General features: G+C 41.7%; 1 protein-coding gene across 2 annotated transcripts in view; it reads left to right on the forward strand.

Annotated features, from left to right (window-relative positions):
* LOC308198300 (uncharacterized protein) overlaps positions 1-27,670 on the forward strand; it is a 240,330-nt gene that overhangs the window by 81,311 nt on the left and 131,349 nt on the right. For both annotated transcript variants that reach the window (XM_080600535.1, XM_080600534.1), the window contains exon 3: positions 9,639-9,744. In XM_080600535.1, coding sequence (XP_080456661.1) covers positions 9,735-9,744 — 10 coding nt within the window. In that variant the 5' untranslated portion in view covers positions 9,639-9,734. The remainder of the gene's footprint in view (positions 1-9,638; positions 9,745-27,670) is intronic.

Raw genomic sequence — 27,670 nt, forward strand, 5'->3', positions numbered from 1 at the left:
TTTCTCCCTCTCCTTCTTCATTGTATTGTCAATAGCTTAAAGATCCATTGCAGATGCTAAGGATTTTCCACCCGCACTGTCTTGGATTTATTTATGGCAATCTGGCTGGAAGCATCCCTGCCCTGGGAAGGCAGAAGAGCTGAACAGCCGCAAAAGCTGCAGGCAGGCTCCCTTGTATGCTCCGAGAGCCTGCAGCCCCTGGCTCTGGCAGCTCGAGGTCTCCAGGAGGCCCTCACCTGGCCCAGAACTGCCTTTGCTCCTAAGAGGGAAAAGGAAGCCAGCTCACCACGTAGCACACGGGGGATTCCTGAAGTTTGTTCTCCTGCCATGAGGTCTTCAGGGATGATAGCCTTCCCTCTGTTTTTGCTTTCCCAAAATAGTGTCCTCCTTTTTCAAGGCAATCTTATTTCAAATTAAAACCTCAAAATTTTCCACTGTTTGAACGTGGTTTAACAAGTACCTTCCAGACTTCCCAAGAAATCTGACAGGAGCATTTCTGGGGGATACTGGGAGCGCTCAGAGTAAGAGGCCCTTTTCTACAAGGAAAAATGCATGACTGAATTGCAGCCAGAGAATGAGAGGGGAAAACAGCCACCCTTGGCTGCTAAATTGGAGCTGCAAAGCTCCAAATCACCCAGCAGGAGCCCACTCTCTCTCCCTTGCTCACTGCTCCCCTGCCGTCTCCACATCCCCCACCTCTCCCCAGCTCCCACAGTTTGCACGGCAAAAGTTAACCCCCTTGTTTTTTCGTAGCTGCACTTTGAGAGAGGGCCAGACATATTTTTGCAGGCTTCTTCAGGCTTGTGGTTTGCACTGCATTCCCTCTGAGCATAATTTACATAGAGAGGAAATGACTCTTGCAAAATAAGTCCTGGTGTGTTTAGATGCTGTTCAGTTAACATTGTTCATGGTTTCAGAGGCTTGGGCAGCAGTAAAGATGGCATTTGAAAGAGCAGCATTTCCTAGTCACTTCAGCCCAACAAAGCACCAGTACCCCAAAACCAACAAAAACGAGAAGCCAGAAAACACCCACTGCAGTCAGAGCCCATTTTGTTCCTCCAACCACAAACCTTTTATTTTTTTTTCCTTCATTTTTTTTTCTCTCTAATGCCATATGTACAGCTTGAGGTTATGTTGGAACATATAAATCTCCTGTGAGCCGCAAAGCATTAAGCCACCATTATCCTTATAATTTCATTATCTCAATTCCTACCCTAAAACATTTAAAACTAATTGAACACCCGAGGTTTTCCTGTGAAGTTTATTTCCTAAACATTATTGAGGTACTGTTGCTAAAGCCAAAATGTACAAAGTCAGCACTTCCTAAAACAGCCTGATTTATTAAAGTAGAAATGCTTTTTTATGAATAGGATCAGAATGCCAAATAGTTCTTATCATTGCATGTTTCCATGCCATGTATTTTAGTTGATTTCCAAGAACAACTACTTAACTTCCATGAAGTTGTGCCAATTCCCCTTCCCTTCATAACATCACTTTAAGGTGCTTGCCAGTTTGTTCTTTTTAACTACAAATTTAGACTGTGTCTTGGTATTTTCTCTGTCTTCATTTAAACTGTTTGGCTTTGCTTGTTCTTGATGTCACAGCCTGTCTCCGATACTTCATTTATGCCGCTAATGGTTCCCAAATGTTCGCATGTTACAGTAGGCTATATTTTTGAGTAGAAATATATTTTATATTCTGGGCGAAGTTCATAGCACAGAAGACCTGTGTAGCATAGAAGGTCAGGCTAAATGATCATTATATTCCCTTCCAACCTGTAAAATCAGTAAAACAGATTCACATGCATACATGTTGCTTTGTCATTAAAGATAGATTTGCCTCTCCGTCTCCTCCAGCCTCATGACATTACACTGATGTTGCATCCAGCTGCAAAATTTGGAACAAAATTTAAGTTTGGCGGTTTTCATTTGGCTTGTTATGAAGACAAAAGCTATTATTTTTTTTCCAAAATGAAGAATGGCATTCATGCTTCCGGCATCAAGCAGCTTTGATTTTGTAGAAAGGAAAATACATGAAAATATATGGAAGGACCTGAAGTTTCCAGATTTTATATGTTTTGTACAGGTGGTAGCAGCATTAAACATGACGGGACTACAATGGCATTTACCAAAGCAAGAATGAGGAATGCTGGTTTACTGCTGAAAATGTGATAATCAGCTGAGTAGTAACAAATCCTCACTCCCAATTTCAAGTTGAGGTTGGTGAGCTTGAATCTGAAGCTGAGCTCGGACCTTTATCAGATAAAGAGCTCTTGAACTGGCAGTGTTGTTTTCGCAACACAGTAAATGGAAGAAGGCATACAAAAGACAGAGGTTTTTAAACTTCATCCTGCTGAGCTGTTCTTCCAAGTAGTTCTGCTGAAGTCAGTGAAACTTCAGTTCAAGGTCAGCAGGCAGGATCTGGCCTTTTGGATCTCTCTGCATCTTTGAGCTAGCTGTGACAATGGTGTTTGGTAGCTGTTTTACATGTAATAGCAGATTTCAAGTAAAGAAAACAAAACTAAACTGAGTAACAAGTGAAAAAATTAGTTTTTCCCCCTTTTAAAATAAATTGCCAGCAGTTACCATAGTAACTGCGAACAGTTGAGTATTTTGACTGTCTTTATTATGAACTGAAAAGTAAAATATTCTCTTTTCTTGGGAATGCTAAGGAATGTTCGTCCAAAACAATGGATTAACTAATCATGGCTTGCACAGTAATTCACCTCCATGGCACAGATGGATGGGAGGTGGCTCCGCTCCTCTCCAGCGGTCAGCTGAAAACTGCAGAGCCAAAGCAGGTTTTGCTGTCTCAATTACTCGGACTGTCTAGAAGGGGGAGAAACATAGTGGACCTGCATGTTGGCCTTTTTTGCAACCTCTTAAGGAGATTTGTGCTAGTCAGGTAGGCAATGTGGAGGAGTTTATGCATAGGAAAGCCAAGCATGTGCCGTTGCCAGAGCTCTCCAGCTGAAACCATTTCCTCAGACTAATTTCCTAACAGGACAAAGATTCTCAGCCCTTCCCCTGTTTCCTACACTAAAACCAGTTCCTTTTTATTTCCTCTGGTCTTTGGATCATCTTCCTTATATTTTCCCATCCTGTCTGCTTTCTCAGCATAGTGGGTTAGCAGTGGAGGGAGAGTACAGGAAAGCGTGGTCTGTCACTTCTGTGCTCAGTCAAGCACCCAGATCAAAATCAGAAAGGCTGGGATCCTCTGCTCATATAAAGAAATGTTTCTCTCTTAAAGTGAGTGATTTGTCCACCGTCCTGGTTTGTACGCCTGAGAAACCTGCATTTTCAGTCCGTTCCCATTAGAACCTGTTGGACCATTTAAAACTGTTTCTCAAGTCTATGTAGACGGACACTTTTCTGCCTTGAGCCTTTTACCTTCTCAAAGACTAAAAGAAAGCCATACTAAGTATAGTTAATATCCCCTTCCTTAGTCATCATATGGCCAAATTTTTTAACTTGATGTATTTAAGCTCTGTAAATCTGTCACTCCACTATGTTAGTCAGGTTTGTTGCTTCTCTTTGGATTCCTTGCAGTTTGCCAACATCTGCCTGGCTCTGAGGTGCCTAGGAGAAATGTCGGTGTCTGCGGGCCCCTCACCTCGGTGTGAGTGGAGGCAGGACTGCCACCAACCTGAAGTCCCATACTGGTAGCTACTGGGCACGGCAAATCTGACGTGTCAGGCCAAAAGGAGAGAGGTAGAGACAAAGAATATTTTTCAAGAGAAAATGTAACTTTGTTTATCATTTAATTATGCCGGGAAAATATTTTGTATACATGGTTTACAGTTACAGGTGATAAAAATAGCTTTTCAGGAAAGCTATCACTGGGGAATTGCTACCAGAAGAGTACAATCAAAGTAGAAATGCTGGTTTGTTGTTGTTGTTTTAAATCAAATGGTTGATTAGGGGCTAATCACGTTATATACATTTACTGTCAGGTATTCTGTACGTGCAGTGGAACACAAAGCATGGTCCTAGAAACAGAGACCAGTTCTGGTTAGCAGGGACCTTTAGAGGTCATCTTGTCCGATCCCCACTCAGAGCAGGGCTAGCTTACAAATTATGTTAGCTTGCTCAGAGCCTTGATGTTCGCACTGCAAACATTTCTGCTAAGTCTCTGATAAGGACTTCTGAATGAACAATCAAAAGCTTTCTTCAGAGAGGCTGCTCCAGGTTTCCAGGGCTGGGACAGATCCCAGTGTGTTATCTAGTGTGTTTTGAAGCATTAACCCATAAAACTCATCCGGTGAGTGCTCCACTAATAAGAATGTGCATTTAATGCTGAGAAGTTGTCTGAAAACAAAGAGAATAATCCTAATATTGCACTAAGCAGCCATCAGATCTTGTCCTTTAGATCTTTTAAGGTGTGTTTTTATCTCTTTTGCCACAGTAATACATGTGTGTGAAGGCACAAGTGCTTTATTGGAGCAAATATATATCACCAGGGACCGGGGGCAGAAATTAGTGAGTGGGCTTGATTCCTGCTGTTGCACATGGACAGCGCTCCCCCATTTCAAGCAGTCGTGGAGGAGACCCCAGGTGCCTCGGTGTGATCCCGGAGGCAGGCTGCCACTTCTGGGCCCAAGGGCAGCAGAGCCATCTCCAGGTCACTTAAGCAATATTTGTCACCCTCTCAGTTTCTTCAAAGAGTGTCTCTTTCTGTGTTTTTGTGATCCAAAAGTTCAGTTAAGGGGAAGGTTTTAGAGAGCGTGATCCGACACCACATTACTGGAGCTAATTGGGCAGCCAGACCCGGCTTCGGTTCTGTCTGGTCAGATTTCTTGAAAAAAGATTTCAGAATCTCACCAGAGCAGGAGATAAAAGCTGGTGTCAAAAGAGACAGTGTGTTCTTTCCTACTTTTTCTTTTGATGATGTAAGTCCTGGTGGTTTAATAGTGCTGGTAGTTAAGCAGGAAAGTTTTCTGTAGTTAACTGTTTGCAGTGACAGATATTAATTACTTTTACTTCGACAGCAATTCTTCAGTAATAGCTCTTCAATGGCAATTCCTATTTGACTGATTTATAACAGCTCTTTGCCCTCTATTAAGAGACAAGTTAAACTTAAACTTAAATCTTATTACTCATAATTGGGGCTTGGAAAAAATAGTGTAGACTTCACACTTTTAAATTTTAATTATGAGTGCATTTAATACTCATGAAAGTGAACAGCTAATTGCTCTGGTTTGAACCAGACACAATGCATGTTCTGTACAAGCTTCAGCTTGTAGTTCAGCCAGTGCACCTCAACCCTGAATCCTGTTAATCCAATCTTACATTTTTTTGCAACGGGACAGCCAGTTTGTCAGTGTGTTTTATGAGCTACATGAAAAAAGGAGCAGGGCTAGGATCACCAAATTCTTTCTGTATCCAAAAGCAGGCTTTGAGCTTACAGCTGCAGGAGGCAACTGCTCATGTAAAAGCCCATTGTTCAGAAACAACCAATTTCTTCTGCAGCTGAAACCCAACGTAGTTAAAATCAAGTGCTTGGCCATAAAACTAGTAATTTTTATGTCAGTTTTTTTAATTGTATTATTCCTAAAATATTTTATTGTTGTATACATTTTCAAATATTTTCTCTCTCTTTCTGGATCAATACTCTATCAAACATATCCGTTCTTTATGTTATTTATTTACCTTTCTTTGGAGATTGCGTGCATTTGGACGTGATAATAACTTCCAGCTTGCAGTACTCAAAATTAATGGCCAGAGTATTGAAAAGCTTGCCATAGATGTTAATAATCCTTTTTTCTGCTGTGTTTGTTACTTCCATCTGTTACCACAGGAAGGATGACTAGGTAATAAACCTATGATTATACCTTCACCACAAAACAAGAGAGGAAATGAGATGTCAGCAAAAAATCAAAGTGTGACAGTCATGTTCAGCAGCATTTTTTGTGACTTAGAGACTCTTACACGTATGTTGTTGCTAATGCCCATATCTCTGAAGAGTTTGGAATAATTGCAGTAGGGAAATCCGTCCAGGATGCCCCTCCTCAGGAGTTGCAGTGTCCACGGAGAACCAAGTCACATCTGTGGTACTGATTAATGCACTTGGAACTTCGCCTTCAGGCAGAGATAGGACTAAGCTGCAGCGTTTTACAATACTGAGAAGGAACTGTGTGCTTTCATTTGAAAACCTGTTTCTGAATGGCATATTTGTGATCATAAAATGTCCGTATTTCTATGAGTTGTTCTAATTTTGCAAGTCAGCCATCCTGGTGGCTCTACTGGCACAGAACGGTTCTCAGCCTGCAGAGGTCTGGGCTTTCTTCCAGCGTCTAGCAAGAGGATCAATGCGCTTCATGACTACCCCCTATGCGTTCATACACTGGGGATATCTGGGCCCTGGCAGCCACTCACCCTCCCTTCCTTCTATCTTACAAGCTCAGCTGGATTCTCCAGAGCTCTGAAACCACATGCAGGTGGCTCCTAATTTTAATAGCATCTACACACTGACTATCATGATGTGTGAGACGGAAAATCCCACACCTCTCTGATACAATGAGCTTGGGCTCCTGATGGGTTTCTGAGCAGCCCTGAGCACACCATGGTAGAAAGGAAGCAGCCGAGCAGCTGCAAGGCTTCGGGTGCTTTTGTGGGAAGGAAAGAGAGACTGAGAATATGGATCATTTGGGGGAAATCCTCTTACTTGTCCTGCCATGGGGGTTTAAGCAATTTTACCATGGTCTTAGCCAACCAGGCATTGCCCCAAAGGCTAAAACAGCCCATGTTGGAGAGCTCTTCCAAAAGATTACAGCAATCTCAGGCCCAGTGTGAAGTGGCTTGTGGAAAGTAAAGGGCACTTTTCACAGGGCTTTTTTTACGGGTTATTGATAGGACTTGTAGTAACCAGGCCCACGCTGTCTTCTCACAGCTGCTTCTGTCATTGCTTCTGTTTAGCCCTGAAAAGGTCAGGCAGTTGGCCTAGATGATCTTGGAAAGCCTCTTCCAAATGGACTATTCTATTCTGTTCTGTTCTGTTCTGTTCTGTTCCGTCCTGTTCCGTCCTGTTCTCTTGCTGCTACGTATACATTCTGTACTTGCCCCTGCGTCTTCCCCCCCTCCAGAAAGACACAGTGTGGAAAAAATGAAGCCTGCATTTCCTGGCCAACCTAGAGGTACTTGCAGGCCCATGAAGTCCTTTCTGCTAAATGTGCCCATGCAGTTTATAGTCCTTCCTCAAAACACCCAGGAGACCACAGAGATTTTAACTATGCAGGTTACTCTTCTGCTGAAACCCTTTCCGCACCACAGCTGCTTGCAGCAGATCGTAGCAGGTCAGTCCCCAGCAGTCCAAGCTCACAATTCAGAAGAGTGAAGTTAAGCCCTTGGAAGTCTGTGATACCAGGGTATCTGAACCCAGGGCTTTTGGTGAATTAACTAGAGCTCCATCTCTTTGCTGTGTCATTTAGATGTGCTGCAACTTTTAAAAAATGTCTTTTTGAAAACACTGTGGAATGAAAAAGAAAAAAAATCTTCCAGTGACATCTTCCAACAGCACTTAAAACTTCCATTAATATTACAAACGAATTCAGCAGATAATCTGCTGTTGAATCAAAATTTCCAGCACTGTATTCCAACTGCACTAAAAGCTGCATTTCCATTAATGTAAAGAATGAATCCAGCATGTAATATATTGCTGAATCAAAATTTATGCAACAGGTTAGTTAAGAGGGTACAGTCAACTCTTATAATGCAAATATCTCAAGTCTGGCCTAGTACTATAGCCACTGCAATTAAAAAAACAAAATAGATGGGAAAAACATGTGGAGGACAATCGATTTCTCTAAACAGTGATGTAGACACAGTGAAGATGTTTGAAAAACGGGTTTTGAAAGTCGAACCGTCACCTCCTCTATAAAACAGGGTCCTGTTGCAGCCTGTTTTCTTGGGAGGTGGAAGAGCTTGTAACAAATATAGTGTTTTTATTGAAAATCTTAGTACCATCTTATTTTGCTTCTTCAAGAAAAAGTACAAGAACAATAAAAGCTCAAGAAAAATACAGTAAGTTTGATAGAAAGTGCAATAATGTGTCCGGATTGTTCAAAAATTGCCTTAAGACTCTTCCCAGTGGAACTGTGTTCTTCTCTGAATGCCTGTGTCCCTTTCCCTTATATTTTGTTATTCTGGGAAAACCCTTACTTTGTGAGGTTTGTTGCCTTGTTTGTGAAGGTGTCAGTGCTCTTCAACAAGGGTTCTTATTTCACTGTCAGAACTTACAGGCAGAGGAATCCTCAGAGATCTCAGCAGCTCCCTCCCAATTCAAGAGACATGAGCAGATCAGCAGGCAGCAGCTCCGGCTGTGGAAGGCAGAGATCTGGCATGGCTAACAGTGTCCTGAGAGGAGAGGGAGGCCCTTACAGGCTCATAAGAAGCAAAAGGAGCTGGTAGGAGTTCCACTTCCCTGAAATTGGGACCTGTATTTGCAGATCATCTTCCTATGTACCAGCAGGTGCCTTGGGGTTAAAGAGAAGTGCCTCGAGTGCTTTGGTTTAGATACCTCTTTCTCCATCTCAGCAAGTGCTAGCAGTGGTGACATGTCCCTCCCAAGAGATGACAATATAAACTTCCGCCTAAAGTTATCCCTTACAATTTTGATTCTACTCTGACAAGCCAGGATTTTACTAACAGGTGTATTGCCAAGTTTCATACCTTGGGAATTAGCATTATAATCTTCATCACTGTCTTTATTATCAGCTGCATTCTTTTAGTTTTCCTCGATGTCATTCCTTGCTGTTAATTTTATCTTTTGTTATCATTCTACACCATCTTCTACATTTTTTAAATTTTATTTTTACTAATGCAAAATCTCTTTATCTATCATTTCTGTAATATTAGCATTCTTCTTCCATTCAGAGTTTTAATTTTAGCTATGCATGGCCTTCTCAGTCAAAGGCAGCTGAGGATATGCAGCCCCTTGCAGGATCAGATCCAGACATGAGAGGAACTTGTATGCTCTCTAGATATATTAAACTAATTACTTTGACTTCCATATACTCATTGCAGGTTCAAAGGCCAACAGCTGGGCATCCTATTTGAGAATTTCAAGGGAGATGGCTGAGCACAGGAGAGCCTGGGAGCAGGTTTCAATTATTGTATTAGACAGAGGGTTAAGAGTCATGCCTGAGAGGAGAGATGAGTGTTTCTCGACGTGGGATTTGGAGTGTAACAAGGAGGACTTGAGGGCTTTTGATCTGGCATCTTTCTCAAGCATTATCTCACTTTAAAAAAAGGAAAAGGGAAAAGAAGAAAGGATGGAAACATCTCCTAGGCTGGAGATTTTGTAACGAATTCTGACACCAAGAGGAGCTTATGAAATACTTTTTTGGGTACAGCTAAAAAATCCTGGGGCAAACAAAAATTCATGGTAAAATGATAAGGAGTTTTGTTCACTTGGAACATGTCTCCTGTCCTGCTACTTCCAGCAATGGGTGAGGAAACAAGCTTCCATGTTTTGGACAGGCTTATGGACTAAGAGTTATGGCCTGGAAAGGCCATTAAGAAAATAACTGTAGTAAAACTGTGAATCAATTATGGAAGAATATCTGAAATACAATTTTAGTTTATGGATGCTTTCAAGCAATAAAGTGTGATGAGTTAATTCTCTTATGCTTATTTCTACAGCTTCAGAGATGAGATTAGAGCTTGCAGATTCCTGGCACCTTGTCCGTGCTGAGTCCACAGTCAATTTAACTTCTACAGCATTTACTGTGCTAATGCATGGAACATGGTAAGTGTTTTAATATTACTATTCCAGACTTCTCTTTCCCCATTTTAAATACTTTGAATCTGCTGGTATGAACCCCAAATAACTCCTGGGGGAAAAACGTTTGCCGTGACAGAAAGAAGTATCACTTATGCAAATCCCAAATTAGTGAGTAACTGGCTACCTGTTCTGTGACACCCTATAGGGTAAGTCTAGGACAAAAGCCTGTTCTTATTATGTCGTTTTATGCAACTTGGGATGTCAGTAGTCATTTGAATGAAGCTGTCTGCCTTGCCTTAAAAACAGGCAGTGGAACTGTTTAATGTGAAACCTGGGATTGAATTGTAAAATGTGTCAAAAATAGTACAGGAACTACTATAAGTTTCGGTAGTTTTTATTCAAAGTTACTTTCAGAACAAAAGCTACAAGAGTCATTTCAAGAAATACACCTCAGGAGAGAAGAGGTGCATGAAAAACCATAGAAGGGTTTACTAAATTCAAATACCGCTTTCATACTTGTAATGAAAAACAATAAATGCAATCCAGTGTATTCTCCAGATGCTCCTGATATGAATCAGTATGTCCATGAGTAGGTGTAAATAGGCTATGGTAACAATTCAGCTCTCTTCCTGCCGCCTACACCACTAAAGCATTTGAATACTTCACAATTATTAGTGGATTTTCTCTCTGATGTGATACCCCCTTCCTCCTCATAAGGCAGGGAAATATCGCTTCTCACAGGTAAGGAGGTTTCAAGCCTGACAGAGAAAATGGAGTTTTTTGGTGCATTGGATTAGGTGCATACTCTAGTGTAACTTCACTGGTGTGGTCTACCCATCACTGCCAGTACCTACAGGGCTGAGTACATGACTTGCGTAAGGCCGTGCAAGAGGTAGATCCAGAAACTGAATTCTCTGAATCAGAGTTGGAGTCTTCCTTGCAGAACTGATTTTCTAAATAATCTAATTGTTTCTAACAGAACTAAGTCCTTTGCCTAGTCCCGTGAAGAGAAATTACAGGATTTGGTCTCTGTGCAATAAATATATGGTCCTGAAAGGCATTCCTTTATGGACATTGGGAAAATTAGAGCCTTGTCCAGGAGCACTTCTTTTGAGGCCTTCCCCTGCAATGACTTAGGTTTACCGGCTCTGTGTGCCTCTAAACACTAAACTTTCCTCGATGAGTTTCCCTAGTGAGACCTTCATGTAAAGAAAACAATGAGGACATGATGGCTATTCACGTACCATAAAGCATTAAGCATTACCTTTTTATATACCATTTCTGTGCCTGTTAAGATTGGATATATTCAGTCTTTGACTGTTCAGTGCAGTTTTGTGTTCTGTAAGAGTCAAAGTGACTCAGAATCCCTAGACCACTACACATAGAAGTTTGATTTTGCCTTTTTTATTTATACCTAATACTTAAAATGTTCTTGAAGCCCGATCAAAGCAAGAAAAATAAAAATGTTTCCTTGAAAAAAAACATTGGAATGGGATGTTTGGACAATGCCAAGAGCGCCCTCCCTTCTCCTTTGGTGTTTGGTTGCCAAAACAAGCTTAAGCCAAACTGATGCACTTTGGTGAAGGTCGTAAACCTTATTGAAATTGCATCCTCTGAGAGCAAATGGTTCCACCAACATTTAACACTGCATTTACCAGGTTTTCTGTGTACAGCATCCACCTCTGAAACCCTGTAACATGGTGGCTTTCAAAGGCGAGTAAATAGTCACTAGGCCTTTTTCAAATCAACTATTCAAAGTGCACCGCTTTGTACTGACCCCTCTTTCTACACAGCCTCTAAGTTAACCATTTTGTAAGTGAACATAGCATTAAAAGTTGCTGTTATTAGAGCTCTACCTAAATCAGAAGAGTGGGAGAGGTGAACAAGAGCATGTAGAAGTGCACTCCTGAGCCAGACCAACAGTCTGTCATTCAGTGCCCCTCTTAAGGAGCGGCAGTAGGAGCAGCTGTTTTGGGACACCATACAATCTTGGCCACCATTTGCTGTCCATACCCCTTGTACTCCCTGAGCATCTGAATCATTAGATTAGGATGTTAGAGAACAAATCCCTGCCCAGAATTTTCACTTTGTATTTATGTACCCGTTGTCTAGGAATTTGTCTGAACCTTTATTTCACCTGCTGCTATGCCTGCCTCCACAACCTCCTATAGTAGCAAGTACCAGAAATTCACTACCCATTGTGTAAAGAAGCACTTGCTTTTACCTGTTTTGACCACATCTGCTACTGCTTTCATGAAGTGTCCCTGGTTCTCAAGTTATAGGACTTGGTAAAAACAGTTCTGCCTTTACCTTGGGTAGTATTGCTTGTAGGCAGTGGAGGTGGAGAAAGAGATACGAGGAAAGAGCGTTCCACAGGTTTCTTAGAATTCTCTCATCACACAGTTATGTAAAATGTGTCTGTTAATAGTTTGCATAAACTAGAGCTCTAGCAGAATCCCAGGCAACACCCTCTTGGCACCGGTGTCCAGCCACTGAAGCCTAGCCCAACATTTACAAATTCCAGAATTAGGGAGCCAAATTAGTGGCTTAAAGGTAGAGATATTCACTGTCTGCAAAAGATCATGTAGGCTCTCTATCTTCTACAAGAAGCTTGTTCAGTACTTAGCCTACATTTTCCTTTCCCTGGAATTATTTCTGTATTTGTAATCACAAACCCTTAGACTACACTAGGTAATTCCTTTTCTTTCTTGATTTTCATTTTCTCCGCATATTTATCTTGTCTCACCCATGGCTGTCACTGTGTCAAGTTATGCATTACCAGGGCTTTTTTTAGCTTCTTCTCTATTCACTAGATTCTCCCTGTCCCATGGCAATTTTAACTGTGTTTTTATTTCACTCCGATTTCCCTGAATAAGATTTGTCTGTTGGCTGTCTCATGTATGTTTTATTTCTAGAGACATTTAGAGTCTGGTAATTCTCAGCTCTCCGACTGGTTCCTCCTAAGGTCCGTGAAGGTTTCCAACTCCAGAGACATCCTTTTCTGTAGTCTCACTGCTTGAAGTGGGGGCCAAGAGTCAAAATAGCAAAAGAAAATCAAACATATGCCTGTGAGCTACCATCTCCTATTAGTGGCTCTGCGCAACCATCTCCTGTTAGTGGCTTCATGAAGCTGTCACCAGAGTTGTTTCTGAATCAAAACCTTGGGAAAAAAAAATAAAAATCGGAGCCCCGAGGAAAAGGGGGTTGCTGCAGATCTGAAACCTGCTGCTTGAGTCCCTCTTGTTTCTCCCTCCCCCAGTTTCCTTTTGAGGTACACGTTTCGTTGTGAAATAGTGTCAAAGGATGCAGTGTTGGTGCCCTCTTGTGGGAGGAAAAAGATGCGAGGTGAGGAAAAATTCTGGGCCAGCAGTGGGACAACGTTTAGAACAGATTAGGATGGATTGTTTTGGCAAGGGGTGGAGAGGGGGATTTCACTCAGCTACGCCAAAAGACTTGGTTGGTGGGCACTGGAGGGGTATTGGCAAGCTGAGATTTCAAAAGATCACCTGGGACAGGTCTGCCAGCCTCGCCACTGACGTCTGTGGCGTGGCCCTGTGCAGCGCAGCTGAGAGATGTTGGTGTTGGTGCCCTGCAGGCAGCATGCTGTGCCCAGAGAGAGCCCAAAGTCACCACAACAGAGGGACAGCTGCCTTAGCAGTGCTTCACCTGGGCTTTTGGGGCACAGACATTAGTCTGGGCCCAGCTTGGCGCTGACGGAACTGCAGCTTTGCAAAGGGAGTTCAGTGCCCTCTGACATTAATTTCTTTGTCCTCGATTGTGTGGCACAGAGAGGCCTTACATTTCATCAGCTCACATGGATCACCTTTGAAAGGGGACCATACAGCTATGGAGGTGTTTGGTTTGTTGTATAATCCTTGCTTATAGTGTCTTATGCCTGCATCTTTGTGCTCTGGCTTTTCAAGATCCCTTTTCGCTACAAAAAATAGAGCCCATAAAATCTAATGGAAGATACAGTTCTCTCCATATTTTAGCTCAGTGTATTTCTGATTCTTTTTTCATAAGCTAAGAGCCCATGGTTTGTTTGTTGTCAAATAGTTTGCGTGCTATCTTTTTATGAAAGCATCAGCACAGACCCTAGTAGTACATGAAAACTGCTAGGTTTTTCACCTGAGATACCAAGCTTTCCTAGGCTGACCTGCAGTCAGTCATCTAACCAGATATCTGAGACATCTTCAATTTCTTCACACGGTTGATAGTTCTGGTTTTAGCTGGCTGGAGAAAATGCTTGTGAATGCTGAACAACTACTTGATGCAAGGTTTTGTGTCTGTGGATAATATATGGAAAAAAGTATCTGCATCTTTCTGAGGTAGCAGGCTATTAGATGCCACTTTCTTTAAGCACAGAAAGAAGGCTGTGAGCCAGCAGAATTCAGCATTAAAAGATGTTCATGGGGTAGAGAACGGCCTTATTGCGTCGATATTAAGTGGCAAACAGTAAACCATAAACCTAAATTTAAAGCCTTCTCCCAGGCTTGATGATTTTAAGATTTCCATCTAATTTTTTTCTGGCTTCAAGGTCTCTAAAGATTTGCAAACCCTGAGTTAGTTCATTTGCAGGTGATAACACTGCTTCTTTAGGCAGATTCTCGCCATTTAAAGTTCACTAAACTGAGGGGGCTATCTTTTTGAGCAAAGTCCTGCAACCCGCTACAGGTTTGGCTTGATTTCAAGGTTAGCTGCCATCATTCACAGGCAATGGCTGTACTGCATGACCAATCACCAGGGTAGTGGCAAGGAAATCAGTATTATAGTTCTGAAACAGCTATGAGTAATAGCCAAAACTATTTCAAGTAGAACCTAGTGGAAGGTATATCTGTCGCTCGAAGTAAATAGAGAATGCCATTTCTTTAGTGTAAAGACAGACAAAATTCTTCATGCAGGTGGCGTGGGAAATGATGTATGGCATTTCAGTAACTGCTTGCTTTTTAATCATGTATGTAGAGGCACAGTGTCTTGTTTAGAAAAGGAACCTCCACGAAGCACTCAGGGCAAAGTCTCTCATGAAATGGAAGGGGAGAGGAAGAAGCAGGCAAACTGTCATGCTAGAGTAAAATCTTCCAGCCCCCCCTTTTGATCTTGGAGGGGTTGTTTTCTCCCCCGTTTTTCTCCCCACTCTCTCCTCCCCCTTTTCAATCCTTCTGCCTTTTTACTTTTAGTAGCACTAATTCTCCAGTAACGGTAGAGGGGCAAAAATGGCCTGCCTTTTCTGTCTGTGCTCTTTTCTATGGGATGAGCTCTGCCAGAAACTTCCTTGCAAGGCCAGTCACCTTCTAGGCATCCACTTCACTCAAGCTATCTGCATTTCATTATTGATTATATACAGTCCTTCCTCGAAGCATTTCAGCCCAAATGTCAAAGTCTTGTAGCATCCTTATCTGCAGAGTGATGTGTGTCAAATCTACTTTATCACAGTCTGCCACCAGGGTTTTCACATGTGTAACTTCCATTGCAGTTGACAGGAGTGATATATGCAAATCTTCCACATAGCAAGAAAATAACAGTTTTTTAAAATAATCGAACTAGTAGAAACGCCCTCTGTACATTACAAAGAAGCAAAGGCAAGACTAAAACAGCAATGGCTAGTAGCAGTCAAATACTGTATGCCAAAAAGAAAACTGCTAAGCTTGCTTTAGAAATGTTTGTTTAGGTCTCCCCATTATCCATCTTGGTCCAACCAAGAGAGTGGAAGGCAGCAGCTGTATTGTGTCCCTTGAGATGTAACAGGCCAAAACATGAAAAAAAGTATCAGGAGCTCAGGAAAGGATCTAGTGTCCCACTCTAGAAGGCCATAAAATTTAAATCAAAAGATAAAATTTGGTACACTTCCTCAAGTAGGGAGCTAAGAGCTTGTTTCAGCTTGTCGCCAAACACCCACTCAAAGTCAGCATGCCACGCAGTACTCTGGCCACAGGAAAGCTTTTACTGGCAAAGCAAGAAAATGTATGTAACAAGGCATAACGTATGTTGTTCGTATCCATTAAAGACAGTGAAACTCTCAAGTTAGCTGCTGACTAAAAGCTTCCAAATCTGTAGCTGGCTTAGACTGAAGCGATGAAAGTGGTGTCAGTCTGGTGCCACATATGTGGGCGTGCATCAGTGCACAGTCTGAGTTTACAGGATATGAGGCAGTAAGCAGTTGGGTATCAGCAAATAGAATTAGGGCAGGAGCTCTAATCTATTATAACCATAAATTGCTTGGCTCTTTTCCAGGGCTGTGTAGACAGGAATTTTCTTTCTGGGTTCAGTTCCCACAAACTTCCTGGTAGTCTCAGTCGAGTTTCAGAGCCTGATTCTGATCTTAATTTATTCCTTTGTAAACTCAAAATAATTCAGATGAACCCAACATGTGGCAGTTGTTCAAAACTACCCTAAATGAACTCAAACGAGCATTCGGAGTGCCTCATTTCTTCATTTGTAAAAGGAGGGACCCCTCTCTAACCCCTCAGTCTGTCTTTTTGGTACTGTAGCAGAAACACAGTTACTGTGCACTTATTGGCGAAATCTTAGACGGAGTCTCTATCTGCTATCTAATGCAAACAGCAGTATTCACAAAAGATTTGAGCAAGTTTTTTCAAGTTGCAGTTCCAAATTCTAAATATTGTGAGAGCAGAGAACCACACAGCACTAGCATATGTGCAGTAATTCAGAAGGCAGCCTGACCAGAAGGATTTACCCACACAAATAAATAATCAGGATTTTAAGTGTGAAAGAGATCAACTAGCAGCATAAAATTTCAAAAGAAATGGTGGGATTTCTCCATTTCTTGCTGTCTTTAAATCAGTTTGCAGGTACATTTTTTGATGTTATGTTTTAATCAAACACAACTTTTTGTCTTCCAAGCAAAGACAGGCTAGAGAAATCCTATTTTCCATTATTCCATCTATTTAAAGAAATCAAATTTTAAGAGTTAGTGTGTTAAGCTTTTCAAGTCATTTGGGCCTAAACGGGAGAGAAAACATAATGAAGAGTCAGAATGAAGAACATAAAAGGAACATTCATGCAAGAACCCGAGGAAGGCTGAGCAGTAAATTGCTCTAGAGTAATAGCAATGTAGCGTTTATATTTCCAACAGGCACAATTTTAATAATAAAAGCAAAGAGAGACCAGATTTTTGTAAAGTAACGCTGTCTTATTCTCAGTATTGGTTGTGTTTAGTCCTCCCTAAATATGTAACGTGCATTTGCAAAGACACCTTTCAGTTAACTGTTCAGACTTTATAGAATTTGGAGATTAAACTGTATTTTGTTCTTGAAATGAGGGCTGTGTGAAAGCGAGTTACCTGAATTTAGTGACGTAGTTTGTAAATCTATTCATTTTTCTATGTCGAATCTTTCAGGTTTCCCAGAAAAAAAAAATACCCTAAAAGTAGTATCTAAATCATCTTGACTATGTAGCCATATTTGTTAGGGGGGGTGAATATATATGAGCTAATTCCGGAATCACTTACCTGAAATTGGTATTTTAATCTTGAAAGTCGTATTACGTATTAGGAAAAGTAACTATTTTCAAAAGCAAAATTGGGACACTTTTGCATTGACACATGTGAAATGTTTCTGTGAAAGAGAGAGGTGCTTCTTGTAAAAAACAAGTATATCGAACACATTGGAAAACCTTAGGTGTAGCAATAGTATATTCTTTTTTTCTTAATAAATGTTTCCAGTAGTATAAGGTCTGATTCAAAGTCTTCTCTGAGCACTGAGGAGTTCTATTAACATTTACTCTCTTATAAAGAACAATTTTAATGAGGGTTAGACTCATCTGCTTTTCCTCCTGCTTCCAAACACTGTTCATCACAGCAGAGACCCATTCCACTGCTTGGTTTATTTTGTGATAAAGGCAGAACCATTTGATCACTGTGTGTTGGGCAAACATAAAACAAACAAACAAAACAAAAAATAACAAACAAAACCAAAAACAAACCAAAAAACAAAACAAAACAAAACAAAAAAACTTGATTTGAGAAAATGAGATGTAAAAGATTTTGTTCCTTAACAGAGAGAGTACATTGCACAGAACTCTAGGCTTGTACCAGCATAAAAATTCAGAGCATATAGGTATTTTAATAGAGAGCTCACATGCATTGAGTAGTGCCATAGTTCCAGAATGGTCCTATTACTTTGGGCAGCGCCATCTCAGTTGTAAGGCAAGAAAAATCTGGCATGTAGTGTAGCTGTTTCTGAGAAAGCCAGAAGGAAAGATACAGAATGAAAGGGGTTATTACATGTTCTTTGTATATTTGAGAGTTCTTTGTTAAAACACATTTTCCCTGCATTATTTCCTTGGAAGACTAAAATCAGTTAGCTGATTTTGTCCAGATCTTTAAGTGTGAACAGGGCATTAAAAATGTTCTTTTAAAATGGTTCAGGTTTGCAAAATTCCTATTGATTAACTTCTTCTCAAACATTAATGCCTGTGCCCTGCTTAGGAATGGCTCTGAGCCCAGATTATTTGTGCTCATGAACAGCATTTCTCATTGGTGTCAACAGAGCAATGGTTCTTCATACTAGGATCTCCCAAGCAACAGGAAAAGACAGAGCAGTAAGGAAAGTGTCTCTGTTTTAGTATTCTCCAGAAGATGCTGAGGAGAAGCTGAGATGAGAAGAGCCTAGTGGTTAGAAAACAGGAGGTCAAAGAGATTTTTTTTTCTTTCTGGAGTGAAACTTGTAGGATTGCTGGGAGCTGTTGGGAGGAAAGCAGGTTCTAGGTAGCTAGAATTAGGGAGTGCGGTAGACAAGTGGTAGGATAAGAGCTTGATTTCACTCATTTTCCATAGCACCTGCTTTTGAGGAACAGTTTCTTTGAGGAGCATCTGCTCTGTCTCTACATTCCCCTTGAATAGCTCTCAGGAGTGGGTGTTACTTAGCAGGTCACTGGTTGGGAGCCACAGTATGAGGGCGGTCTGCTCCGTGAGCCTGGCTTCGATCCATGCGGCTGGACACCAAGCTGAACCTGAAGTATGTAACAAGTCATGTATGAAGGAGACACCAACTCCATCAGGCTGAGAGAGGATGTTTTGTGCGTGTTCTGAGTTATGAAGTGCGTCTTGTTCTGGGTGCTCTGTTAGTGGTAATTAAGAATCTGCACTTGCAGTTTTTAAATTGTGATGAGCTTTAAATTGCAAAATTGGTAGGTTGACAAGAACCAAAGGACAAAGCTTTCTAAGGGAGGGAAAGGAGGGAGAAAATTGCTTCCTAACAAACAGCAGCTCTACAAAGTAAATGATCTGTACTAGGATGTCCTTGTGGGCATTACATTTCAGCACAAAATTCTTCAGGGTCCAATGGATTCTGGAATAGGAAGAAATACACAGAAAAAGCACAGTGAAGTATTTTTTGTGAGTTGTCACTGCACTGGATGGGTGTGCATTTTAATTCTTGCAGACTACTGTTTGAGGTAGGAGCATTTTAGGTTGCTGCGAAGTGCCATTCTGTCAGGGGGTCCTGGTGATCAAATTGCCCATTTCTGCAATATTTAGGGTGTGTTTGTCATGTCGTTACTTCCCACCTGCTCACAGAGGAAGATGCTGTAGGAAAATAGGAATCAGAAGAACAACTAGTCCTGACCCAAGAACTGTGAGAGGCAGCAGGTTAAGAAGACAACGGGAAGATGCAACAGCAGAGTGAGCGGGGATGGGGGGGGGGCACGGCACGGAGGTTAGCGCAGGGAATGTGTTACAAAATCTGGGTGTCGTGCTGTGCAGATACGCCAGTCAGGGAAGTACCTTAGTACCAAATTAGCATGGCAAGGAAATGATGAGAAAAAACTCCTCAGACGGTCCTTTTAATGAGTCTTATCTCTGATCTTGAAGGGCTTAAAACAGTTTACTTTCCATGCCTGGGTAAGCCATTTGTGCTAGTAAATCAGAAGTAAGTGCTCCATATCCTGTTACCTTCAGATCTGCCTCAATAGCCACAAGCTGTGTAATGCCAAAAAGACGTCTCTATCTTAAAAAGAAAAAAAAAAGATTGAAGGTCCTTTTGATCTAAACTGAATCTCATTCAAGTCTATATAAACCCTTCTGTCTGTGGCGCACAACACACGCTTCATGGCCTTGTTCCATTGCATTCACAGCGATGTCCTGTGGTTTCCTTGTCATTTTTTGCAATCAAGTCTACACGAAATATATTATTGTCTACCTTCCTCTGATAATCTTGATACCACATTTTCCTGTTGCACAAACATCTTTTTCAGGGTGATTTGATCTAAAAGTTTAAACCCAGCAGAAAGGAAACAAAATGCTAGGGTTTTTTTGAACATCCTATTTCACCACATTGAGACCTTGTTCTAACTGCTGCATCCTAAATTTAGGTGTTGGGATCAAAGTGGAGTAAAGGAATGATGTCAGGAAACATACCGTATCTTCTTACAGCTTTGACACTATCTGTATTGTCCTGAAGATAGGGGTTGAAGATATGGGTAAGATACTTTGACTTCAGTTCGAGTTATGAATTTATGCCCCTTATGATTTCAGTCCCCGAGAGAGAAAATTTCTAGTAACTGCATGATGGGTGTGTGTCACACAGGCTATCACACCAGATTGGGGGTTAGGCTTGAACCCAGGCTCCCTGCCTACGTGTTTTTTCACTCTGCTCTTCCTCCTGCACGGGAGAGGGCAGGCAGTTGGCACACTTGTGTTCTGTGCCTACAGGCATCACAAAAGTAATCGGCTCAAACCTTTTGGTTCAAGAACCGGAGCCCATTCTGGGGCACAGCTTACAGAGGCTTGCCTGCCATCACTTTGCCTGTCCCCAGAATGGTCCCCTGCCTCTGGACACAATCACTGCACCATTTGCCATGTCCCCCATTTAGAAAACGTGACAGGTTGCCTCAGCTCAAAAACCAACATTCAATAATTGTCCTGTGACAGGTACAGGATGAGTAAAAACAGAAGCAGCGCTATCAAGCAGCTCTTTTGGTGAATTTTGGCTATTCGCTGGAGGTAGCATTGATGTCACTGAAAGAATGACTCAGTTCTGTGTTTCTTGAGTCACCTGTGCTGAAACTGGTAAAGCGTGTGCCAGTAAAGATGATTTCGACTTTAGCTTTTAGTGACATGAGTGCCTTTCCCCTCCTCCACTGTAGAACTCGGTCATCTGATAAAGCTAAATTATGAGCCTTCCCGCGAAGAGAGCCTAGACCAAGGCTTCTCCAGGTCTCTCTTTGTATTAAGCCTTAGATAAATATATCAGGCCATATAAATCCAAGGCAGCAAATGTGCTACGGCAGCTGTTCCATTGCTCCAGCCTTCTGGGCTGGAGGCAGCATCCAGATCCTTCCCTCAATGTCCCACTCACTCGGAGCTGAGTTTTACGTCTCCTAAGTAGCATACGGTAGTTTTTCCTCAGTGACCTAAACTACAAGTGCACATGGGAGAGGAGAAACTGGTTGTCAGTGAAAGCAGCAGGTGGGAATGGAGAAATGCAAGAACAGATTAACTAAATCACCTACAGCCAGGAGTAGGAGTACATTCTGGGTCTGGACTGCCCTTAGCGGCCACTTGAATTCCTTCAGGTAACAGCACTGGGACCTGCCTGTAATCACTGTCAGCAACACCTGTCAGAAGGGTGCAAATCCTCTGCCTCTGCTCTGGGCTCCATTTTCTGCCACTGACTTAGAGCTACAAGGTCTTAAACTTTCTTCCAAAGTCCAGCCCTAAAGAAAGGGAAAAAGGGAAGAGAAAAAGGGAAAGCAAATAACAAGGGAATGGGAAGGGAATGGGAAGGGAAGGGAGGGGAGGGGAAGGGAAGGGAAGGGAAGGGAAGGGAAGGGAAGGGAAGGGAAGGGAAGGGAAGGGAAGGGAAGGGAAGGGAAGGGAAGGGAAGGGAAGGGAAGGGAAGGGAAGGGAAGGGAAGGGAAGGGAAGGGAAGGGAAGGGAAGGGAAGGGAAGGGAAGGGAAGGGAAGGGAAGGGAAGGGAAGGGAAGGGAAGGGAAGGGAAGGGAAGGGCCCTCCTTTTATCATATGACACTGTGTGAGTGTGTTAGAAATCAAAAGAGCCTTTGGAAAAGGTTATTAACAGATGTAGGCCAGTGAAAATTTCAAAGTAGATAGAGATTTTAGAGTGCAGAGAACAAGAAAGATGGAAGAACTCAAGATTTACAAAAAGTCAGACATGCAAGCATGGACAAGGTTTACATGGTTGAAATCACTATAGCTGTAGAAGGAAAGAAAAAGAAACAGTGGCTGGAGAAGTAGTAGCTGGCATGGCATACTAAGTTCAGCATCTGGGTGGGGGTCTCAAAAGTGTGTGCAGTTTGGACAGGGGTGGTTTGAGGAGAGAGGACAAGTGATGGGAGCTTTTACTGCTCTCTGTCCAGCAAAGCCTGTGCTGGACTTTTGCCCATAAATCATCAGCTCAGGTTTTACAATCCTGTCAGTTAAATCTTTGAATCCCTCACATTCTTGGGAAGAGGATTTAGGTGAAATACACTATCCCTACAGCTGGAACAACATTTTTGAAGACACTGCTTTTCAAATCTCCTTAGGGAGGTAAGAAATGGGCATAATTTATGCTGCAGAGCTATTATTCATCCCTTCAGGAATTATTGTTCCACGTGAACAAAGTCAGGACAAGTAGGCCAGGTCACCTGAGATTCTGCTGAGCAGCGAACAGATGGCTGGAAAGATTATCCTGAAAATCTCTAGTGGTGCTTAAATGTTTTCCAGGGATGGTAAACTAGCCCTTACGTTCAGTAATACTGCTGAGGGGCTGCTCATGAGTTCCTCATCACCACAGATAGTCACAAAACATCTCTGGTGTATATGCATGGTCATGGTAGAGCTGTGTCGTGTTTTCTATACACGAGTTATGTTGTATACCCTTCTGGGGAAAGAACAAATAGCGTTTATTGTCCTCACGTGTAGGACAATGTGCATTAAATTCCTGTGAGTCATGTTGACACTGTTACCAGAGAAAAAAGGGCAAGTAAGACCATCATAAATGGCCTTGGCTATGTGGATTTAAACTGTGACCTGTCTTCCACGCAGAGATGCTCCAGCCAGTATTCACTGATAAAAGCTGAGGGCAGAAATTATGTTGCAGGGATGCAAAATGATCACCACTCTTAATAGGTCCAGGTGGGGAGTTTTTGACAATGTTATAGAGAGAAACCATAGGACAGGTTGACCGCACATGAATCTGGGCACTGCTCAGCTCACTTGTCTGTTATGAAGATACTTCAATGTGAAGAAGACATTCATAGACATGTTCCCTGAAAGTGACTCTTCGGTGACTTGCTCACACCAGAGCCATCGGATTTGACAGATGGGTATATACACTCGTATCCACTGCGTACATGCTACACGAAGGCTGGCTGACAGGGAACCTGGGTGGAAATTTTTTTGACAGTTTTGGGCAAGCCCTAAGCAACTCCTTTTTTCTGTATTTCTGATCAAAATTTATACGTGGCCAGTTCAAGCAGGCTCAACAACAGCAAGAAAACAAGACCTTCATTTTGTTGCACCTGTAGTTGTATGCGACACAGCACAGCAAGAGATCTTTTGAACAGACTTTCAAAACTCAGTACAAATGACTAATTGGTGATGCAATTTGTTGAAAGCAAATACAGTGCTTCAAACGTGTCTGGAATGTTTGCAAAACATTTTCAACAAGCTTAATCATATTTCTTTCATCTTATCCCTTGATAGGAAACCTTTCTGGACATTTTAATTTAAAAAGTATCTCTTTTCTTGCTCATTATTTTTCAACAGCTCCAAAAATGACCTAGTGATCTTAACTCTGAAGAGACATTAAGTGGAAGATAAAAAGTAAAGAACTGGGACTTGATCAGCTTTTTTAGTCATGTTGTTTAGTTTTGTTTTACAGGTGGTGGTACTTCTGTGTTTGAAGTCTTTTGCAGATGTTTTTAGGCATTCCAGTGGTCCCCCATTACCTGTGCTGCCATGGCAAAGAAGAAAGGACATCTGGTTTAGTCACATCTTTCATACCAGTGTCATACAGCAGTCTTTCTGTGGAGTTGAGACACTATAGGGTTGGATCTGAGGGTCTCCATGGATTTAATCATATGTCTAAATGATTTAAAAGGTATAAGTCGTTTCAAGAGTATGTTTACAGTGACACATCTTATTAAATAGTACTTCAGCCTGTGAATGTAAAATGTTTGCTGAGTCACTCCAGCACTTCCAGAACACCACGCAGCAGCCTTTGGAGTCAGCAGATACTCGGCAGGATCACAGTGTTCCTGCTCAGAGTGAGACAGACTGAAGTTTCTTTTATCCACATCACTTGGCTTAGGCTGGGCCAGTTATTTCTGAAGCATGGAGGAGTAAGACTCGGCTTTACCGTATTCAAATACACATGTCCTTTAGAGAGTAGCTCTCATTTCAGCCACCAGTGAGTTTTCAGGTTGATTCTGGTATTTTCTTCTTTGAAGATAAGACCTTAACCTTAACCCAGCTGATGGCTGGCTACCAAGTGTGGTATAGTTTTTCAGCTGAACTATTGCTTAATCAAAAGACAGAGGATCAAAGGAATGGAAAGAAAAAAAAAAGGTCATTAGGGTAATTAGCCCCATACGTCTCCCAGCTGTTTCTCTCCCTCCATAGTTATTTTTAAAGCCTTTTCTTTCCCACCCTTTTTATATGGTAGCACATCTTTTCCAGAATGCCAGTTGGAGACCTCTCAAAGTCATTTTAAAGCACCCAGGGCCTTTCTAAGACTGTAACTACTGTAGGCTAAGTACAATCGTGTTATTTTGCGTAAGGTGCAGAACTGGACAAGAAATTCTAAGAAAGCCACATTTCTGCTCATTCTCAATTGTCACTCAGAGAAGGGTTTCTTTGACACCTCAGGTATCACCACATCTATGTCATGCTTGAGGCAGGAATTTTGCAACGGGTCTGACAAGTTGCATCATTCAAAATTAGCACAAACAGCAGTAGAACAGGCTATGAAATAAGTTTGTGTAATGTATATACACAGCAGTGTATGTCTTTGACCTGTTGCTGACATGTTTTGAAGAGACACCTCTGTACTTCCATTCAGTGTTTTATGCATCACATGCTGAAGCCATGTATTCTGGGGAAAACTGACATTGGAAGAATTTACTAGCATGTTTCACAGTGCTGAATTTGGGGAGGATTTTTTGGTCAAATTTATTGTGCAGAAATTTTTAAATAGTTTGTCTGTTTGTCATTCAGTGGATGTCTCCAGTTTCACGTGTCTACATGAATGTACTCCTTTCTGGCTGAACTTGCTAACATGTTCCTTTCCTTTTCCATGGGTTGTGTGCCATGTGGGAAATCCTGAGGCCTCATGCTTCTGCCTGAAATGGAATTTTTTCTTGAGAAAGGGAAAGTTATATTTCTCTTCAGAATGACAAATCTTGCAGATTTTTAGCTATCCTCTAACCTTTGCTCTGATTCCTCAGGAGGGCCCTTTCCTCACTCTATTTCCTGATGTCTCCTTTTGTGCATGTGCTAGAGAGGGAATGTAAGTTTGTTACCTACTCTGACAAATGATGTGAGGGAGAAAAGTCTCTCAGAAGACATGTTTTAACTTTGGCAATTCTAGATTAATTTGAGAGAACGTCAGAGTTATGATGATTGATTTTGAGATACCCAGGAAGGAGGGTATAGACTGGTAAAATGATAATAATGGATTTCTTTGTGGGGTTTGGGCTTGTAATACAAACACGTACCATTGATTGTTTCCCCAGAAAAGAATATCCCTAGGGTCTAGAGACTGCAGTTGTTGAGCTTCCTTTAAAAAAGCCACAGGCTCCCCATCCAATTCTGGCATTCACAAATTGTCCAAACTATATCTCTAGCTTAAGAGACACAAAGATAGAGAGAAATAATTTTGTGCCTTGTTCTGCTAAAAATAAAATTGTGTGGTGGACTCATTAGCAGGTATCTCTGTTTTGCAATAGCAGGACACAAAATGTGGGGGAAAAGAAATGTTAAATTCAGAGACTATGAGTTTCTCAATAGCAACTGCATCACCATCTAAAAGTGAATGCTTCCACCCTTCAGTGCAGGACAATTTTCAGCGATCTCTTTGTGTGACATATACAACAACCTCTGTATTGATGGGATTGAATATGTTTGTGTGTCTGTGATAGCTGCCTGAGGGAAGTGCTGTGTTCCAGGACTTGAAAAATATAAATCTGTCCATAGCCATGCAGAGATGTACCAAGGTTATGTACTGGCAAGGCTCTAAATAATTTTCCTGTCCTGAACTTTTTCTCCTCCTTTAGAACAAAGGAGTTCTTCATCACTTGTGGATCTCTTTCCTAGTGAGGATTCAGGCCCACCTCAAAATACATTCGTCCTGCTGGCAGCACTGTAGGACCTTGTTCTGCAGATCACAAGGTTTAACCCTGTTGTTCTGACACTATTCTAGCAGCTTCGCTTCTTACCAGGCCTCGTGCTGTCAATGCCATAGTATTCCTCCCTCATTAAAGTACCAACATAATGAAGTTTTTTCATAACAGCAAAAAAAATGTGGCAATACCCTTTAGAGCATTCACATCCCTTGTCCTAGGGGTGTATGCCATTTTTTAAGGATAAAAAAATTGCTCTATGAACCCAAGGCTCAGGTACTTGACTTTCATGCACACCAGATAGCCCACTCTGCCCTGAGAGCTCAAGTCTACCTTGTCTTACCCCTCACGAAACTGGACCCACAACTGAAATATCCCCAATAACTTTTAGAATGGGGCACTCTGAAATTACAGTCCATCGACTTCATGCCCATAAATCTTTTACCAACTGCTGGTAAGAAATTCTTCACCCCTTAAACAGTGATGTTCTTCCCATTTTGGAATTATTGCTAAATCATAGTAGGGTATGTATCTCCCTCTCTTCTTGTATACTCAGAATTGTAAATAATTTTATTTTTCTTACTCTTCCAGGGTTGTTTTTTTTTTGGGCATAAAACAGCCATGACTGTATATGTGGCATCCAGAACAGGCTGATTATAATCATGTATGTGCACAGATGTGTGTGTATATGCAGTAATAGTTATATACTGTGTATATAGTCTTTATTTGTATATAATATAGTAAGATACTGATTATAACGATTTCCTTATCGTCTGTATGTGCCTCTAGTACACACAAGTGGCATCTATACCTGAAGTTTTCAACCATCATTCAACCCAGTTCTCGGAAGTCAAAACCGCTTACGCATCTCAGCAGTTTTTAGAACTATACCGTCTACAACTAGGGCATCTCAAAGGCCACTCTGTGCTGCATGCATCCTTCTCACTCAGACAGAGTCGAGGAGGTAGCAGCAATCACGGCTATGGCTGCATAATGTCTGGTGTTAGCTCACTTGTTTTGCTCACTGTGGTAGCATTTCTCATCCAGGTGAAAGATAAAGATCCACGTGTACAAGGGTTAAAGCACTCGGGTTGCATGGGAATCATACACATTAAAAAAAAACAAATGAATACACCTTTACTTCACTGAGAGAAAGCATCCAAATATTGATCTGCATAGGGTCTTGAAATGATGTGATGTTCTGTGCACTGATCATTTTTGATCACATCTATAATTATGTACCATCACGTCTCCAGTAGGCATTAGGGACCCAAAGATGCTTGTAAAATGCAGGGTATCGATTGTGTTATCTTAATCCACTTGACACCTTCTCTTGTTATGTATTAGAATATCCTAAGGCATCACGTCAGAAGTGCCTCTCCCCTACTTCCTGCTGCTCAGGCTGTTTCCACAGTGACAGGCAGAAGTTGTGTCACAGCTACATCTATTGTGCTGTGAATTCTCCTCAAAACTGTCGCTGGAGCAGTGTTATGGTGGTGGCCTCTTGAAAATCTCTGAAAGCAAAAATGATCTTATGTCTCACAGAGTGGGGAGGGAATGCCTTCTCCAGCATCATGCAGGTCTTCAAAATGCACACCCTCAATCTTCAAAGGCTTCCAGAGCAAAGTTAGCAGCCCACTGAGTGCTA

The sequence above is a fragment of the Anser brachyrhynchus genome (genome assembly GCF_964034855.1).
Source record: "Anser brachyrhynchus genome assembly, chromosome: 7".
In the NCBI taxonomy this organism is placed as follows: Eukaryota; Metazoa; Chordata; class Aves; order Anseriformes; family Anatidae; genus Anser; species Anser brachyrhynchus.